Here is an 18572-nt window from a genome sequence, read left to right on the forward strand (position 1 = left end):
CCCCCCCCCCCCCCCCCCCCCCCCCCCCCCCCCCCCCCCCCCCCCCCCCCCCCCCCCCCCCCCCCCCCCCCCCCCCCCCCCCTCGCCACCCCGCCGCTTCCCGGTGCCGCCACCGCCGCCATGCAGCCACCGCCGGGAGCTCGCCGGGTGTAAGGATTTCGGTGTTGGACCCTCCCGTGAGCAGGTAATGAGTGTGGCCCCGTGGGGCGGGTGGGGAGGGAGGGTCTTGGTGCAGCTTCGGTACCGCCTCTGGGGATCCCCCTCCGGTAACGGGGGATCTGGGGGATCCCGGGGTTCCCGCGGGGCGGGGGAAGGGACCCCCGCTGGGCTGGGGCTGCCGGGAGCACCGGAGCCGCAGCCGGTTCTGGATTGTGGCTTTACACCCCCCCCCGTGTTCCTACCCCGAGCTCGGGGGTGCCGGAGTTCCCCCTCCCGGTACCGACCGCCGGGGCGCTCCCGAGCGGCCGCGCTGCGCCCCCACCGCGGAGAGGGCTCCGGTGCCCCGCACCGCACCGGGGACCGGGGTGGGGGGGGACCGGCCGCAGAGCGCGGTGCCGGGGGTGCTCCCCTGGGATTACCGGGCCCCTCCCGGGGCGCGCAGCCACATTCCCCCGGCGGGGGTGCGGGGGGGGGGGGCCGGGGCCGCTTCCCCTTTTCGGGGTGCGGCGGGGCCGGGGCCCGGCGGGGGAGCGGGGCCGGGGGCGCGGGGGGCGGCGGGGGCCGGGGGGCGGGAGCGGCGTCTGCGCCGTTTCCTGGCCGGCGGGCGGAGGAAGCCATCGCTCTGCGCGGCTGACAGGGCGGCGGCGGGCGGGGGGGCCGGGGGGGCCCGGGGGAGCCGGGCGGGGGGCGGCGGGGCCCGGTTTGGGGGGGGGGGCGACCGCCCGCCGCCGTCTCCCCGGCCGCGGCAGCTGCCTCGGGGCCGCCCCGGGGGTGGCGGAGCCCCCGCGGGGTGTGTGGGGGGTGGGAGGGTGGGGGGATGTTGCCCCCCGGGGGCTCAACGGGGGGATCCCCCCCCAGGTACGGGCAGCAGCGCCCCCGGCCGCGGGGAGGCCGGGGCAGAGCCAAATCTGTGCCCCTGCCCCCCAAATCTGTGCCTCTGACCTTTGACCCCGTTGGTGGCGGGGCCGCCCCGCAGCGCGGCCGGTGCTGGGGCGATACGGAGGGTTCCCCACGCCGGTCCCCCCCCACCCCGAGGTGCCAGGCAGGCACCGGCTGGAGGCTCCGGGTGCGGCACCCGCCGCCGGCCCCGCGCCGGGATTAGCGGGTGACGGCTCGGTGGCTTAGCGGCCCCGCGGCCACCGCTCCCGGGCCATATGTCACCCGTGGGCCCCCACCCTGCCCTTGGGGGTGACCTTGCTGCGGCGCGGGATGCGCCTGCTCCCGTGGGTGCCAGCGCTGGGGATGCCCGGGGGTGACCTGGTGTGTGTCCGGTGCCCACCGATCGCAGCCCCCCCAGGTGACACGGTGACACGGCCACCGCCAGCGGGATGGCAGGAGCAGGGCAGTGCCCTCCCTGTGCCTCATCCGGCACTGCCCGGTGCCTGTGGCTACCCCATCCCACAGGGATGCCCAGCTGTCCTCACACACCTGCCCGTGTCCCTGCGCTCTGTCCCCGTGGCCACAGCGCCTGGGGACGGCCCGTGCCACCGCCACCGCCTGCCCTGCGGCGCTGGGATTCACCATCCCGCCGCTCCGGATCTATTTATATCCAGGAGGTTCTGGCGTGACAACGTGCCACACTCAGCTGCGCCGGCCATGCGTGCCCTGAGCTGCCGTGTCCTCAGCCACCGTCCCGGCGATGCCCAGCGCCGATGCCAGCGCTGCCACCGAGGGGGTGGCTGTGCTCTGGGGTCCCCCAGCTCTCTTTGGGGTGCTGCTGCAGCACCTCAGGGCTGGCAGAGCTGTGTGTCCTCCGTGGTGCGTGCCTGCAGAGCAGAGGTGCCCCATGCCACGGGACACCCTGTGCCGCAGGGCCCCCTGGCAGTGCCAGCCCCGGGGGGGGCCTCGGCGGGCGCGGGGGGGGGGTGTGTGCGATCATATCTGCGGTGACACATGTGCTGATTACGGAAAATGGGTTAATCTCCCTGCGGCTGGAGGCGGCTTAGCGGGGGGTGGCTCGTGGCAGGGCCCGGCGAGGGGCCGCGTGCGCCCGCCGTGGCCTCCGCTGTCCCCGCTGAGCCCCGGCTGCCAGGCTGTGACAGGGGACAAGGCGAGGGGACGTGGCCGTGGCACACGGCCGCACGCCCGCCTGCAGCCAGCCTGGGCGCGACGCGGTGGGTCGCGGTGGCTGCGGCGCAGGGGCGGTTCGGCCCCCCCCAGGTACTCCAGGCCCCGGCTCCCAGGAGCCTGCCCAGGCCGGGGGCACGGTGCCACCAAATCCCGGTGCCCGGGGGTGTCGCGCGGCCGCCTGCCCGCCGGGTCCCCCGCGCCGTGTCCCGAGCGGCCCCGTGCCAGCTGCACTTGTCTGCCGGCTGTCGCCGAGCCAGCGAGGGCTGTCTGGGGCCGCGCTGTTCCCGGCACGCCATTCCCAGGGCGCCGGCTGCCGCCGCAGCCTCGGCTAAAAACAACCGGGGCTGCCGCGGGCGGCTGCCAGGACACCATCCCCCTGCTTCCCAGGAGCCCGCAGGGGACCGGCATGGGATAGCCCGGGACATCCTGGGCCTGCAGATCCCTGCACTCATCCTGACAGTTGGGATGCAGGGCTGGGGATTGGGCTGGGCCTGGGGGTGTCTCCCCTCATGGGCAGGCAGTGGTGGGTGTGAGGGTCCCCACAGTGCTACGGGGCCATCCCACAGTGTGATGGGCTGCTTGGGAAGGGACTGGCCCGGACACCGCCGGACCTTTGGGACTGGCCTGCACCTCCCACGGCACCCGTGGCCTGAGTGGTGCTGATGGTGGCCTGGCACAGCCATGGCCGTCCCGGGGGCCGTGGCGGGGGCCGGGGCACCTGTTCCCGGAGAAGAATGGCGCGTCTGGCGGTGGGCGCGGGAGGTGTAACCGGAGTGGCGCGTTCCCCGCGTAACCGGAGTCGGCCCGGCCGCGACAGGTGGAATTTCAGCGTGTGGCTCCCGGCAGCAGCGGGATTTGGGGTGCCGGGGTGAGGACCCACGGCCCGGGGCCTGCAGCCACACCTCGGGGTGCCTGTGTGCCCCCATGGGGTGGGGAGGCCAGTGTGGACACCGCCCCTGCCGGCATGGACACCACCCCCGGGGGCTAGAGTGGGGTCCCTGGCCCCGTGTCCACGCTCGGGGAGCGGCAGTGGCCCATTGGGGGTGGTGACTGGCCCGCAGGGTGTCACCAGTGCCGCGCAGGGACCTGTGATGGGGCTGAGTGAGCCCCTGGATGTGCCGCTGCCCCTGGGGAGCAGCGGGATGCACGTCCTGGCGTCTGCACTGTCCCCAGCACTCCCAGATTCCCAGGTCCCAGCAGCCCTGACTCCGGCACAGGCTGCCTGGCCGAGTGTGTGCCGCTGGCTCTGGCCGTGCCGCAGGCTGGGCATGATTCACGCCTGCCCGGGGACGTGAGAAACGTGACGGTGACTCACGGTTGAGAGCTTTGGGGATATGGGGAGGGGGTCTCTCTCAGCAGCCCTGCCAGGGGGGCACCTCACCCCCTGTGCACGGTGCTGGCTGGGCTGGGGGGGGCCGGTGGCGGCTGGGGGGGCAACGGGGCCAGCCAGGTCTTTGGCCTCGCGTGCGAGGCCACCCCGGGCTGGCTCTGCCGGCAGCGAGGAAACCGCAGGCTGCGACCGCAGCGGCTCCGCGGGCGCTTCCTGCCCTGCCCGGGGGCTGCCACCCCGTGCCCCCCCAGCCCAGCACGGCACCCCCGCCTCTTCACACACGCCCTGGGGGCAGCCTGGCACTGGGAGGTCCCTGTCGCCTGTCCCGGTGAGGACAGGGGACATGGGCAACAGCCCCTGCCAGATGTGGGGAGTGCAGGATGCTGAGGTGGCAGACACTGTGGTGGCAGCAGGGACGAAGGACAGGGGAAATGAAGTGGCAGGTCAACAGGGTGACAGGCTCTGGGGTGACAGGGGGCTGTGGCAACTGGGCCAGGGCTGAACTGAAACCTATCCGCCTGGGAATCGAGAGTGGCAAGGGGAAGCTGCGGTTGGGAGCGCGGTGCCCGCCGGCGTGACAGGAAGGGCTGGGTTGCTGCCCACTGCCCTGCCAGGCACCCCCAAACACCCTCCCAGCTCCATTTACCCCCCTCTGCCAGGGGGGCCAGGGCGGTGCCCCCGCTCACCGGCGTGTCACATCCGCTGCCATCGCCGTGTGCCCCGGCAGGAAGCGCGGCTGGGTTTGGGGGTGTGACGTGGGCACTGGGGCTGGGGGTGCTGCCTGCACGGGGGGGCTTCAGGGAGCCCGTGGGTGGGACAGGGTGCAGCTGGCTGGGGTGGTCATGGGGAGGGGGTGTCGTGGTGCCATCCTGGTCCCTCTGCGGTTGGCATTGGCTGTGCCGGACGGGGTGGGAGCAGGGTGGGGCTGTGGGCACCGAACCCAGCCTGGGGGGGTCCCTGAGGGTCACTGGGGAGGGGGCTGCTTTTTTGGAAGGGATCACTTGAGGGGCTGTGCCAGGGCTTCATGGCCTGTCTGGGTGTGTGCAGTGGGCTTTGTGCCCTCTTTGGGGTCATGGCAGGATGGTGGCCCCCCCCAGCCATGTCCCCGGCCATGTCCTCCCCAGGCTGTGCCCCCCCTGAGCTGTGTTGCTGCCAGCCCTGGGAATGGCTCTGGTCTGCGTGTCCATCCGTCCGTCCGTCCGCTCCCGGGGGCCACCCCCGGCCTGGGCGGGAGGTTCCTCGTGGCTGGATTTGGCCCGGGCCCCGCGGCAGCGTTTTCCACGGGGCTGGAACGAGACGCTGGATTCCAGGAAGCTCCGGGCCCCGTCCAGCTCCTGCAGGGACTGGAGGAAAAGGCGTCGGGGCGGGTGAGCGTGGGCCCCGCCGAGGGGCTGCACGGCCCCTGGACCCCAGCTCTGGGGGGCTCTGGGAACACAGCGTGGTCAGGGCACCCAGGACATCCATTTGGAGCACCCAGGATCCACATTTGGGACACCCAGGACCCCCCAGTTGGGGTGTAACCATGTGCCGGGGGCAGTGCCGGCACGTGGTCCCGTGGGAGCTCCCATGGGCGACAGCTCCTCCTGTCCACCAGGACCCACAGGAGCAGGATTGGCCTGGGTCCCTGGGCTCTCCTGGCCACTGCTGGTCCTGTGGAGCGTTGGGAAGGGGCTGGGGGGCCTCTGGCTGGTTTGGGGTGCACAGTGGCCAGCCTGGTGGCGCTGGCCTCGCTCGGTCCCAGGCCGGCAGCGTGTGGGGGGGCCGGAGTGGGTTGAGTAATTGGGCCCCGGCACGGCTGGCGTGGTGCCCGGCGAGCACTTGGCACCAACAAACATAAACAGTTCTTCCCGCGCCTCCCTCCCTGGGCTCCCCTTGGCCAGCACAACTTGGGGGCCGTGGCCTGACCGGGGGGGCCATGGGCAGCCCCTCACACTACAGGCCGTGGTCCGTGCACCGCCATGGGGGGACCCCACGCGGGGGCTGTCCCTGGGCAGATGCTGACCTGGCATCCGGCACTGTGTCCCGGTGATGCCCATGGGAATCCTGCGTGCACCGGGACAGCCTGGGCTGGGCAGGACGTGACCCCCACCCAACCGCTGCTGGATGCCCTCCCTGCAGATGGCTGGACCGTGGGTCTCTTCGTGGGTGCTCCCCATGGGTGGAGGGCAGCGCTGGGATGGTGGCATGGGCAGTGCTGGTGTGAACTGGGAGAACAGGGGTCCTGCCTCCAGTGGGTGCACCCAGCCGGGTGCTGGGGGGGCGGGCAGGGCCATGCCCATCCCGGCCCCTCCCCAGCGCCTCGCCGGGCGGCCCAGCCTTGTTCCTCTGGATCCTTTTCCGCCTCCGCGGGGCTAGGAGCCAGCGCTCTCGGCAAATAAACAGCCCCCGCCGGGCCCCGTGCCAGCGCTTAAATAAACAGCCAGCCCGGGATTGTGAAAGCCCTGCGCCCCCCTCCCCACCGCCCCCCGACCCGCCTGGGCCGAGGGGTCTGTGCCCGCTGGCCTGGCGTGGGAGCTGCCGGCACACGGCACGGCCTGGCACATGGCACGGGGCGGGGGCTGCGCCGTGACGGGCAGAGCCCTACCCTGCTGGGGGCGGCCTGTCTGAGCCCCCTGATGCTGTTCTGGGGGGGCTGAGCCCCCTCCTGCCCGAGGCCGGGTGGCTGAGCCCCCTCGCGCTCGGCGCAGGCGTGGGGGGAGCGGAGCCGGGGCGGGCGTGTGGCCGTGACGGCAGAGCCGGGCTGGAGCAGAGCCGCTGTCCTCAGGGGACCCCGCTGTGCCCGTGTGCCCCCCCCGCCCCCAGCTGCCTCGCAGCCCCCCAGGCTTGGACACAGGGTGCTGCCCCCCCGGGACTCGCCTTGTGCCCCTGCTCCCATGCCGGCCCTGGGGGAGCAGGTTTGGGGCCGCGGTGTGGCCGCTGGCCGGAGAGGGTGCTCTGTGGGGCCACAGTGTCCCCAGGCCGTCCCCACACCGTCCCCTCATCCCCCCCCCCTCGGCGCTAAGCCGGGATTAGTGAGCTGCGCCTGCCGGTGCCGCCGTCCCGGTGTTGTTAATCGGAGGGATCGACGTTAATCCCGCGGGGAGCCCTGGACCCGGCCGGCTGCGCCCTCCTGGGGCCGAGAGGGGATGTGGACCTGGGGGGGCTGGAGGAACTGAGGCACGGATGGTGGGTGCCCCCGTGGGGTGGGGCTCAGGGGTCCCAGCCCCTCTGCTAACCCCCTTCTCTGCTCCCCCCACAGCGCCGCAGGACCAGCGTCACCAGCGAGGCCAGCCCGGCAGCGGGGCACCCGCGGGCCCCATGCTCTGCTCGCCCCCCGACCCCCGCACCTGAGAGCCCCCCTGCGCCGGAGACCCCTGCCATGGCCAGCAACAGCAGCTCCTGCCCCACGCCGGGCGGGGGGCACCTCAATGGCTACCCCGTGCCCCCCTACGCCTTCTTCTTCCCACACATGCTGGGGGGGCTCTCGCCCCCCAGCACCTTGGCGGGCATCCAGCACCAGCTCCCCGTCAGTGGATACAGCACCCCATCACCTGCCAGTGAGTACTGCGGCCTCGGGGGGGGGGTTGGTGGAGCCCCCAGGGTTGGGGGGGCATGTGGGGACCCCTCTGTGCCAGGGTCTGTCCCCAGCATGAGCTGCGGGTGCCTATCCCAGGCTGCTGCTCTAGCACTGGTCCGTGACCTGTCCTGGGGTGGTGGCATCACTGGGAGGGTCTCCCTGCTCTCAACCACACCCGTGGGGATCTGTGTTTGGGGTGCATCAGCTCTGTGACACAAACTCTGGATGCTTCTCCCCGTGCGTTTCCGTAAGTGCGCCTCGGGGAGCTGAGGTGGGGAGGGGGCAGTGGCCCCGCCGGGGTGTGTGTCGTTAATTGTGGTGGCACGGCCACCTTCGTTAGTGGCTGTGTTATACCCTGGTTATGAACAGCCCTACGGGCCCTGTTCAGGGTGTCCCCAGCCCTGCCGTGGCCAGGCTGGGTGCTGGGGGGGCTCGGTGGGTGCTGTGTCCCCACGGTGGCTCTTTGTTCGCCGGGGGCCGCCGTGGGGGAGGCGATGAAGGCGATGAAGGCGATCATCATCGCGGCTGCTCACGATTCCATTTCCCCGTGACAGGGTCGTCCATCACGGGCCTGGTAATCACCGCCCGCCGCGCCGGCAGCTGGGAGCCGCTGGAGGTGGGCTTCCACCCGGGGTGCCCCTCAACGAGCACCCCTCAGCGTGCCTCAGTTTCCCTGGACGCTCCCTTGGGCGCCGTGGGGCGGCTGCCGGACCCTTCCCACCGCAGCCCCGCAGTCAGTGGGTGCCCGTGCCTGTTCCCGAGCCATGTGGCATTGAGTGCCCCGCGGCGCCCGCTGTCAGGGGGAACCCCGTGGGTCGGGGTGTGGCGGGGCCCCCCCGGCCCGTCCTTGGCCCCGGGGGCCGGTGCAGGTCCGGGCAGGGCCAGCCCTGGGTGCTGTCCCCCGCCGGAGCCGCCCCGGCGGCGGTGGGACCCAGTGGGACCAGTTCAGCGACTGGGTGTCGACGGGTGGGGCCACTCCCCCGCGCTGGCTCTGGGGCCATTCCCAGCGTGTGGGAACAGGCTGGGGGGGCCGCCTGTGTCCCCCCCTTCCCTGACGCTGGGGACAGGGCCGCAGGCAGGGCTGGAGGGTGCCCTGGGGCTGATGACTGGCAGGTGAACCGTGCCTCAGTTTCCCTTTGTCCTCCACTGGCTGCCCGGGGTCCTGAGGGGGTGCAGAGGGTGGAGGCACTGTGTCTGCCCCCCCTGTAGCACCCACGCAGCCTGACCGATGACATGTTTGTGTAGGTCCTGCAGAATTTGGGTGTCCCGCAGTGCCGCTGCTCTCGCTCCTGGTGCTGCGGCTGGCAGGGGAAGTGCTGGTGTCTGTGTCCCGCCTGGGAGGGCTGCAGGGGGGGCCTGGTGCCTCCGCCCCCTCCTCGCCCCTCCACCCCCTCCTCACACATGTCCGGCCCCGCCACTGGCCCGCGTCGCCAGATGTGCTGCAGCTGCTCAGCCCCCGGGGCCCATCTGACTGGGCCGTCCTGGGGGTGCTGTTCCCCCCCCCGAGGTTCCACTGGGTACCTCAGAGCGTACCCAGAGACGGATCTGATGGGTTGGAAGCTGCACGTGGGCACGTGTGTGCTCACCTGACGGGTGTGCACGTGTGTGCCCGCTGTGGGGTGGGTGCGTGTGTGTGGAGCTGCGTGTCTGTGGCACCGTGTGCTGCCAGCAGTGCTGGGGTGTGTGTGTGTGTGTGTGCACAGCTGGGCTGTGTGGGGTGTGCACGCCTGTGTCGTGTGTGTGTGTGTGTGTCGGTGCCTGCTGTGCCCGTGTGTTAACACCACACGCAGTGCAGCGTCACTCGTGTCCCCGTGCCAGGTGTGTACATGCGTGTCAGTGCGTGTGGCGGTGCCAGGGCTGTGCCCGTGCCCTCATCCCTGTCTCTGGGGGCTCAGTGTCACTTGGCTGTCCCTGGGGGTCCTCTCCCCTTGCCCAGTGCTGGCCCATGGTGGATCTCAGCGGGGCCATGAGGGGCTCCCTGTGCAGCCGCCCCCTCGGACCCTCCCTCACCCTGGTTCCCAGGCTGTGGGAAGCGGGACCCCAGCCCAGCCCCCTCTGCAGCCGGGCCCCCCCCTCGGCCCCACTCTGGGCTGCCGGGACGGGGGGCCCCACGCCCGGGCTGGCCTGTCACCCTACCCGCTGGCTCCGGTTTCCTCCGCGCCGCAGCCGCTCCCCCGCAGCGCCCCGTAATTAATTAATTTTTAAAAATTAATGAGCAAAACGTGCTCCCTGAAGGCCGGGGCCCGCGGGCAGGGGGGGGGCCGTGGGGCTGCGGGGCCCCGCTCGGGGCAGGGGCCGGGGAGCCCTGCGGGGTGCGGTGCTGGGGACCCCCGGCCCCCCATCCCTGCCCCCGGAAGATTGATGAGGCGCTGGGCCCCCGGCCTGGGAAAGCCCATTAGGCGGAGGTTCTCTATCACTGTCAGGGGCCGGGGGGAGCCGCCTGCTCCAGCCGGGAATTCGCCGGGCTCAAAAGCCGCTGAAGGGGATAAATGGGGTCTTTTGAAGTGGGCGGGTGAGAGGGGGGCTGCAGGGGGCTGCGGGGCCCCGAGGTGCCGGCGTGGCGATGGGGGAAGGGGCTGTGGCCAACACCCCATACCTCAGGGCTGGGCTGGGGGGATGTTTTGTGGGGGTCCCGGGCATCCCTGTCCATGGGGGTGTGACCCTGCCCTCCCAAAGCCACCCCCTCCAGGCACGTTGGGGTCCCTGTGGGGTCCCCGTGGGCTGTGGGGGTTGCGTTTCTATCGTGCTTTTGGGGGCATCTTGTGTCCCTTCAGAGCATCATCCTGGGAGTGGGGCCAGGAGGATGAGGGGCTGGGAGTGCTGCTGTGGGGGCCTGTTTTGGTGTCCTAGGCCTGTGGTGGGGTGTGGCTCAGGGCGGGGTGTCCCCCTTCCCCTCACACCGCGGGGCTGCGTGCGGGGTGTCCCCTCGCCCAGTTCCTCTTGGCTCTGGAATTAAGGTTTTGGTCTTTCCTTTTTTTTTTTTTTAATCTCTGTTTCTTCCTGTTGCCGCCGACGCGGGACTGGAGGGGATGCGGGCCGGGAAGGGATGTGGGAAGCGGCGCAGGAAGCGATGCAGGCCGGGAAGCGCTGCCCGTCGGGGCGGCCGCCCGATGTGCGGGCACGGCCCGGGCGCGGTGCCACCGCCCGCGTCCCCTCCGCCGTCCCCTCCGTCCCCTCCGCCGTCCCCTCCGTCGCAGCCACATTCTTTCCAGCGCTGGTAAATGAGTCAGAGCAGACATTTGTCATGTTCGCTGCAGGAAGTTGGAGCAGCGCTGGGCTTTTGTTCGAAACCTGCTGGCTAAGCAAAGCCCGACTTGCCATTATTATTTAAACAGGCGCTGCCGCTCTGCGCGGCCCCGCACGCACACACGGACGTACAGACACGGACACACACGCACACACACACATGGACACACACACGGACACATGGACGTACAGATGTGGACACACGGACACACACACACGGACACGCAGATGCACACACATGGCACATGCACACGTGTGCACAGCCGTACCCACGCAGCCTCACACGGCATCAGGAGCGTGTGTGCACTGTCATGGGGGGGTGTTTGTGCATACAGTGCCATGTGTGTGCTCACTGGTGTGCCCACGCACACACACACACACACACACACACACATCCTCTGCACGCTCCCTGCCTGCCGCATGTGCCCCGTGCAGGGCCCACACCCTCCCACCCGTGTCCAGCCGTGCACACACATGTGCTCCTCCTGCCCATGGCCTGGGGGGGTTCTGAGGGGCCCCTCTCCCTCCAAGGGCTCCCCTGGGGTGGGCAGTGTGGGGGCCGTGGCGCGGCAGAGGCCGTGTGCCCACCATGGAGCAGGGGGGTCACCGGCGGGAAGTGGCACCCCTGGGGCCTGTCCTTGGCGTGTCCCTGCTCTGTGCGGGCAGCGCTGTCACCGCTTGGGGGTCCCTGGGTTCGGGGGGTCACCTCCAGCAGGGCCCTGTGAGCAGGGCCAGCGTGGTGGCACATGGTGCTCTGCCCTGCACGGGTCACATGCAACACACACAGATACACACACACACACACACACACGTGTGTTCACAGGCTCAGCTGCTCCTGTGCTCAGCGGGACAAGGTGTCACACACATGTACATGTATGTGCAGGACGTTTGCACACACGTGTGTGCCACAGGCTGAGGCGTGCACACGCACCTCCCCGCGCACCCGTGAATTCACGTGGCCCCGCTGCAGTGGGGATGCAAACACGCGTCAGGCAGGGAGAACATGCATGAACACACATGCACACACGCATGTACACAGACACACATCCCCCTCGGGGGGGGGGCCGGGGGTCAGGCCGAGGTGAGCCCTTCCCACGGGTTCACCCGTAGTTCACCCGCATCCCATTAGGCAAATGAGCCGCGGCTGCCGGGCAGCCCCCGGGACCCCCCCGGGACCCCCATCCCCCGCCCTGCTCCATCGGGCAGCCCCTGAGCCCCCCCCCCGCCCTTCCGTGAGCCCCTCCCCGTTCCCCTCCCGCTTGGCGCTGCCCCCTCGTGTCCGTGTCCCCCTGTGTCCGTTTCCTCCTGCGTGTCCGTGTCCCCACGTGTGTCCGTCACCCCACCCGTGCGTCCGAGCCCCCACTTCATGTCCGGGCCCTCTGCATGTCCGTGTGTCCCGCCCCCGCGTGTCCGTGTCCCCTCCCGCGCGGGTGCCGGGGCGGCCCCGCGGCGTGGAGCGGGTTAAGCGCGGGGAGGCGGCGGGTGCCGGGAGGGACCGGGGCTGGCGGAGCCGCAGAGCCGGCGGGGCTGCGCCTTCCTCCCCTCCCCCCGCCGCCTCCTCGTCCTCCTCCTCCTTCTCCTCCTCCTCCCTCTCCTCCTCCTCCTCCTCCTCCTCCCGCCGCCCGGGCGCGGAGCGAGCGGCGGGGCCGCTCCGCGGGGCGATGGACGCGCGGCGCGGGGCGCCCCGGGGGCGCGGGGGGGGGCACTGACCGCCCGGGGCCGCCCCGGCCGGGGGAGCCGCCCCCGCCGCCCCGGGGCCATGTACGAGGGCGCGGCGGTGGCGGGGCTGCCCCCCGGCCCTTTCCTCCGCATGGATTTCTACGGGCCGGGCCCCCGGGGCTGCCCCCCCCGCCGCCCCCCGCCCTGGAGCAGCTCCGGCCGCTGTAGGTACCTGCGCGCCGGGGGCGGGCGAGCCCCTCACCGCCGCATCGGACCGGGGGGAGCGGCCCCGAAACCCGGGGGGGGGGGGGGGGGGGGGGGGGGGGGGGGGGGGGGGGGGGGGGGGGGGAGGAACGGGACTGCGGGGCTGGGTGCGGGGGGCTTGTCCGCCGGCGGGGTCTGAGTTGGGTGCTGGTCTCAGGGGGGTATCGGGCTCAGTCCCCCCCCCCGCCTCAGCCCCCTCCCCACCCGCTCCTTGCGCAGATGCCGCCGGGCTCCTTAAACACCCCCGTCCTCATTTCGGGGGGAGTCGGGACACCGGGGCCGAGTCCGGTGAGGGGGGGAGGACGGAGGGTCGCCTCTCGCCCTCGCTTCCCGCAGCGGGGTCCGGGCAGCGCCGTCTCCGCCGGGAATTTCGTTCCCTCCTGATAAAGGCTCCGGGAAAATCCAATTAACTACAGACGGAGCCGCCGCCGCTGCTGCTCAGGCGAGGGGGAGCCCCAGCCTGGCCTCCCCTCCCTGCCGGGGATCGGGGGGGTCCCCCTGCGCCGGGGGGTCCTGGGTGTGGATGTGGGGCCCGGCCAGCCCTGTTGCCGCTGGGGGGGTCATGGCCAAGTGTCCCCCGTTGGTCCCCCCATTCCGTGCTCTGTGCAGAGGGGGGGGCGCGGGAAGCGTGGGGACACTGCCGGACGGGGGTGGGCAGTGGGGGGCACACGGGCAGCGCACCCCGAGCGCTGGCCAGCCTGGGGACTCCCCCCGGCATGGGGAATGTGGGGCCCTGCTGTGCTTTGTGCCTGCGGTGCGGAGGGCGAGCGGGGCTTGCACGGGCCGGAGGGGTCCTGTGCCCCCACAGTGGGCAGCCGCTGCCCTGGCACTCAGGGGCCACCACAATGGCCTGGGGAAAGAAAGTCCTGCTCTGTGTGACTTTCACCCCGATAAGGGTTGCGGGGAGTCCATCGTGGGAGGCCTACTGTGGGGTGCCCGTGGCTGGGGCCGCACGGGGGGGAGCGTGGCCGTGGCCCCCCCGTCTCGCTCCCCCCATTGTCTCGGGGCCTCTCGACCTTTGCGCTGGCACCGAGCGCGGCCGAAGGGCCTTTGTTTGCGCTGGGGACACGCGGGGGCTCCCGCTGCCTCTGTGAAGGGAGGGGGCTGTCTCTGAGCCCCCGGGCGGGCAGGGGGATCCTGGGCTCCGGTGCCACCCCTTAGCGCAGGGCCCCTTGACTGTCCTGAGCGGGGTAGCTGGGGCTGTTGTGCCCTCTCTGTGCCCACCCCCACCCTAGTCTGGAGCCCTCTGCGCGTGGGCCGCGGCGCTGGGTGGACACGGGTCCCCTTGCCCCGGCCGGGGCACCTCAGGGCCCTGGTCCCGGTGGCCGTGACCTGGCGGGCGCGTGGGCGGCGGGTGCTGGCGGGACTCCCTGGCAGGGTGCCCCGTGCCCGACGTCACACGAGGTGCCGTGTCTCCCCGGCCCCGGGGGTGCCACAGCCCGCGGCGGGGCTCGGTGCTGTCGGGGTGGCCGTGCCGTGCCTCAGTTTCCCCAGGGGCGGCTGTGGCTGTGCCCGCTGGCCCCGTGGCGCTGGCAGCTGGCCCGATGCGGCCCTGCCCTGCCCTGCCTGGCGGGACATCGCCGTGCTGGCACGGGGGCCAGAGCTGGCCTGGAGGGCACGGGGAGCCCACCCACCTGCCTCCCCCCTCCAAGCAGGGCAGGGGCCACACCACAACCAGGGAAACCAAAGCACGAGGCACCCCCTGAGGGCAGCGGAGGGGCCTGTGGGAACCCACCGAGGCAGTAGGCACCCCCTGCCCATGGGGGGTTATGTGCTGCAGGGGGGGGTTTGGGGTGCCGTGGGGGTTTTGGGGGATATGTGGGTTGGGTTGTGCGTGGCACCACCCTGCTGGGCACAGGGTGGCCTCACATGGCCTCACAGGAGCTGTGGGTCACAGATGGGTGTGTCTGGGGTTTGGGGAGCCCAGGCCCTGGTGCTGGTGGGGGTCAGAGCCCGTATTGTGGGTGGGGTGTCCCCTGGGGACCAGGCAGTGACTGGTGGACATGGGCAGGACCAAGCACCCCCACTCACTAGGGTGCCCCACGTCTCGGAGCTCCCGGGACCCCCTTCCCTCCCCCTTTTCCTGCAGAGGCGCAGGAATCTGGGGCACGTGGGATCCTCATCCGCAGGGAAGCTCTGGGTGGGCGCCCTCCCTCCTGTGGGGGCCTGTGATCCCTGGCATGTCACTGCCACCACACCGGGCCTGTGGGGACCCCCGCTGACCCCCGCTGCGACCCTCGGGTGTGCTTTGCCCCCGTCCCCCCGCTCTGCCTGCCGTGCTCTGTCCCGGAGCCGTGGCCGGGTGCTGGTGGGGGTGGCAGCGGCCCAGGCCGGGTGTCCCCGCGGGCGCTGGCACGCGGGGTGTCCCCGCGGGCGCTTTCCCACGCCAGGGCGGGGGTGCGGGTGTCGGGGTGCCCCGGGGTCCCCCGGCATGGGCAGGAAGCAGCCGGCGGGGCCGCGGGCGGGGGCGGCGCGTTCACCCGGGATCCGGCGGAGCCGCAGCATCTGGTCTGCAGCTGGAGCCGGGCTCCGCTGCCACGGCCGGGGGGGACGCCGGGGTCCCCCCTGCTGCGGGGGGGAGCGGGCTGGGGGAGGGGGCAAACCTGGGCGTTGAGGTCCCCCCGTGTCCCCAGCTGCACCCCCTCACCCAGCCCCGTGGGTGGTTTGCACCCATCCTTCCCGCTCAGCACCTTTGGGTGCTGCTCCGTGCCCTGCCCAGGGCGCGAAGGGTGCCCAGGCCTGATGCCACCGTGGGCGGCTCCCGGGGAGCTGGTCAGGCTGGCGGATGCGCCTGTGCCCGTGTCCCCTCCACGGTGGCACCGCAGTTCCTTTGCCGGTGCCGGGGGTGGCAGGGGATTCCCGGGGTGCTGGCGCAGCTCCGCCAGCGCAGGGATGCGGGGGGGGGGGGAGCTGGGTCCCCTCCCCCCTCTGCGCCGAGCACATCAAAATCTTGTCAAATCCGCGTTTTGTGAGTGCAGCTCTCCACGAGGAAGTTCTTAAATTATATAAAAGAGGCGATAAATTATAGACGACGTTCGCTCAGTCACTTTAATGGCTCCGCTCCCTCGAGTGGCAGCGGTGATTTATTCAGCGCCGCCCGGGAGCTCTGCCCGGCGCGCTCGCCCCCGCGCCCAGTGTCCCACCCCACACACCCCCTCCCACCCTGCACGCTCATATCCCACCCCACACACTTGAATCCCACCCCGCACACGCTCATATCCCACCCCACGCACCCACACTCCCCTCGGTGCCCACGTATCCCACCCCTCACGCTCCCCTTGTGCCCTGCACGCTCCTGTCACGCCCCACGAGCTCCCCCCTCCCTGCTGGAGCCTGGGGACAAGTGCCAGGGGTGGCTTTGTCCCGTTGTCTCCTCCCTGGCCCCATCCCCGCGGATCCCCGGCCCTGGGGGGACTCGGGCAGCCGTGGGGCCCTTTTTGGGGTGCAGGGGCCGGTAGAGCTGGGGGGGGGCCTGGGCTCCCCCGCCGGGCCCGGCCTTTAATATCCTGTTTGACTGGTTCGCTTGGCTCCGCTGCAGAAAAACATTCGCAAACATCCCGGAGCAGCCGGGGAGCTCTTTAACCCCTGCCTGGCTGTGCCCCGTGCTGAGGGGGGTACCCTGACTGTGTTGAGACCACCCCCACCAGTGCCAGGGGCCGCACTCTGACTGTGCCGACCCCCCCAAGTGTTGGGAGTGCACCCTGATGGTGCTGAGCCCCCCTAGTGCCAGGGGCTGCACCCTGATGGTGCTGAACCCCCTTCCCCCAGTACTGGGGGTGCACCAGGATGGGGAACGGGGTTTGGCCTGGAGGGGTTTCGGCACCTCCTGGGGGATCCTGGAGGACAAGGGTGTTCCTGTGGGGCAGGAGGGAGCTGGGTCATCCCACAAAGCTTTTGGGTGCGGGAAGAGGGGGCAGGAACGTCCCACAAGGTTTTGGGGTGCAGGGACACCTCCACGCTCACAGGTCCATTGCAGCAGATGGTGGCCAGGGGCTGCCCTCAGGGATGTCCCCTGTCAGGAGACTGTGGGATGCCAGCCGGGTGTCACCGTCCCCTCCTGGGGGCCACATTTTCACTGTGGGGGTCACCCAATAGGTAGGGTGGGGCACACTGTACATGTGACCACATGTGTGAGGGAGTGTGTGGCACTGACCCCCCTCCCCGCCAGTACCAACCCTTCACCCCTCTGTCCCCCCATCTGCTGACCCAGACCAGGCTCCTGGGATCCCAGGCCTTTTCTTTGCTTTTCCTCCCCCCCCCTTTTTTTTTTTTTTTTTTTTTTTTTTGTGTCTGCCTGAATTCCACATCGTCTCTGTGACCTGGAAATGTCACGTTGCATCTTCCCAGCTCGCGTCCTCTCTCCCCCGCTGGCCCCGCTCGACCTGGCGCCGGGGCCGGGGTGGGCAGCGCAGGGGCCGGGGCTACCGGGACCCCCGGAGCCTGGGGATAGGTGTGGGGTGGGGGGTCCCTGCCTGGTGGGGGGCTCCGTGCCCTGAGTGCCACCCCTTTCCCCCACAGCGGTGGAGACGCAGAGCACCAGCTCGGAGGAGATCGTGCCCAGCCCCCCCTCGCCCCCGCCCCTGCCCCGCATCTACAAGCCCTGCTTTGTGTGCCAGGACAAGTCCTCGGGGTACCACTATGGGGTGAGCGCCTGCGAGGGCTGCAAGGTGAGTGCTGCCCCTGTCCCCACAGTCCCCACTGTCCCTACAGTCCCCACAGCTCCCTGGGGTTCTCAGGGTCCCCATACCGGGCACTGACCGGGGTGTTTGGGGTCCCCAGGGCTTCTTCCGCCGCAGCATCCAGAAGAACATGGTGTACACGTGCCACCGGGACAAGAACTGCATCATCAACAAGGTGACGCGCAACCGGTGCCAGTACTGCCGGCTCCAGAAGTGCTTCGAAGTCGGAATGTCCAAGGAGTGTGAGTATGGACAGGGGGGATGGAGTCAGGGGTGGGGATGGGGACAATGTTGGGGACACCTTGCCCGGTGTCCCAGTCAGGGGTGCTCTGGGTGCCATGGGCCATCCCAGCAGCCCCCACCGTGTGCCCAGCGAGGCCCTGGGGGTGGATGGGGACCCCCTGGGATTGTGTCACAGCTCGGCAGTTGCCCGGGCAACGCGTGATTGATAGTGTCAGGGATAAATTATGCCGATGAGGCCTCCTGGCGCTGCTGGCAGTTGTCATGGTGCCCGGCTGTGCCCCCGTGGTGGGTGCCCGGGGGCCTGGGCTGCAGGGGCGCAGCTGCCTCCCCGAGTCCTGCCCCATCTGCCGGCCCCTGGGGGTCCGGGACCCCCGTGAGGGGCTGGGGGAGCTGGGCACTGCCAGGGGGGGTTCAGCATCCCAGGGGCTCACCCTCCACCTAAGGGGGGACCTGGCCCCCCCAGCTCACAGAGGCTGAGCCCCTTGGGGCCAGGGCTGCTCCCAGCTGCTCCCCCCTCCCCAGCTGCCACCCCTGGGGTCCCCTCCATGGACCCCTCACCCAGCGTGATGGCTCAGCTGCCGTTTCTGTCCCTGGGGTCCTTCTCTGCTGTGTTGGCTTAGCAGGGCAGAGCTGAACACCGTCCCCAAGTGGGACAGAGCGTGGTGGGGCTGAGCCCCCCATCCTGGGCAGGGGCTGGGTGGCTTTGGGTGGCTGACCTTACTGTCCCCACAGCCGTCCGCAATGACCGGAACAAGAAGAAGAAGGACGTGCCCAAGCCGGAGTGCTCGGAGAGCTACATCATCACCCCTGAGGTGGAGGAGCTCATCGAGAAGGTGCGCAAAGCCCACCAGGAGACCTTCCCCGCGCTCTGCCAGCTCGGCAAATACACTACGGTGAGTGTCAGGGGGGTCCCCAAGGGTCCGGGGGGGCTGGGGAGGGCGGCACCCCCTCCGTGCCCTCACCCCCCCACCTCCCACCACAGAACAACAGCTCGGAGCAGCGGGTGTCCCTGGACATCGACCTGTGGGACAAGTTCAGCGAGTTGTCCACCAAGTGCATCATCAAGACGGTGGAGTTCGCCAAGCAGCTCCCCGGCTTCACCACGCTCACCATCGCTGACCAGATCACCCTCCTCAAAGCTGCCTGCCTCGACATCCTGGTGAGCGCGGGGAACAGGGACAGGGACAGGGAGGGGACGGGGAGGGGACACCAGGCTGAGCCTCCCCCGGCCTTGGCTCCCCCCACCCCAGATCCTGCGGATCTGCACGCGCTACACGCCGGAGCAGGACACCATGACCTTCTCGGACGGGCTGACGCTGAACCGCACGCAGATGCACAACGCGGGGTTCGGGCCCCTCACCGACCT

At 70.9% G+C, this 18572-nt stretch overlaps 1 protein-coding gene across 1 annotated transcript; it reads left to right on the top strand.

Annotated features, from left to right (window-relative positions):
* Positions 1–91: 91 nt before the first annotated feature.
* Positions 92–18570, top strand: RARA (retinoic acid receptor alpha; the record flags this gene model as incomplete). Its single annotated transcript, XM_027905946.1, has 7 exons — positions 92–184; positions 6798–7095; positions 16803–16951; positions 17064–17205; positions 17939–18099; positions 18189–18365; positions 18457–18570. Coding segments are annotated over exons 2-7 (921 nt in total), but the record flags the coding sequence as incomplete, so codon positions are not given.
* Between the last annotated feature and the right edge of the window lie 2 nt (positions 18571–18572).

The sequence above is a fragment of the Empidonax traillii genome, unplaced genomic scaffold, assembly GCF_003031625.1.
Source record: "Empidonax traillii isolate 1590-97213 ecotype Southwest subspecies unplaced genomic scaffold, ASM303162v1 scaffold1222:size288430, whole genome shotgun sequence".
NCBI lineage: Eukaryota > Metazoa > Chordata > Aves > Passeriformes > Tyrannidae > Empidonax > Empidonax traillii.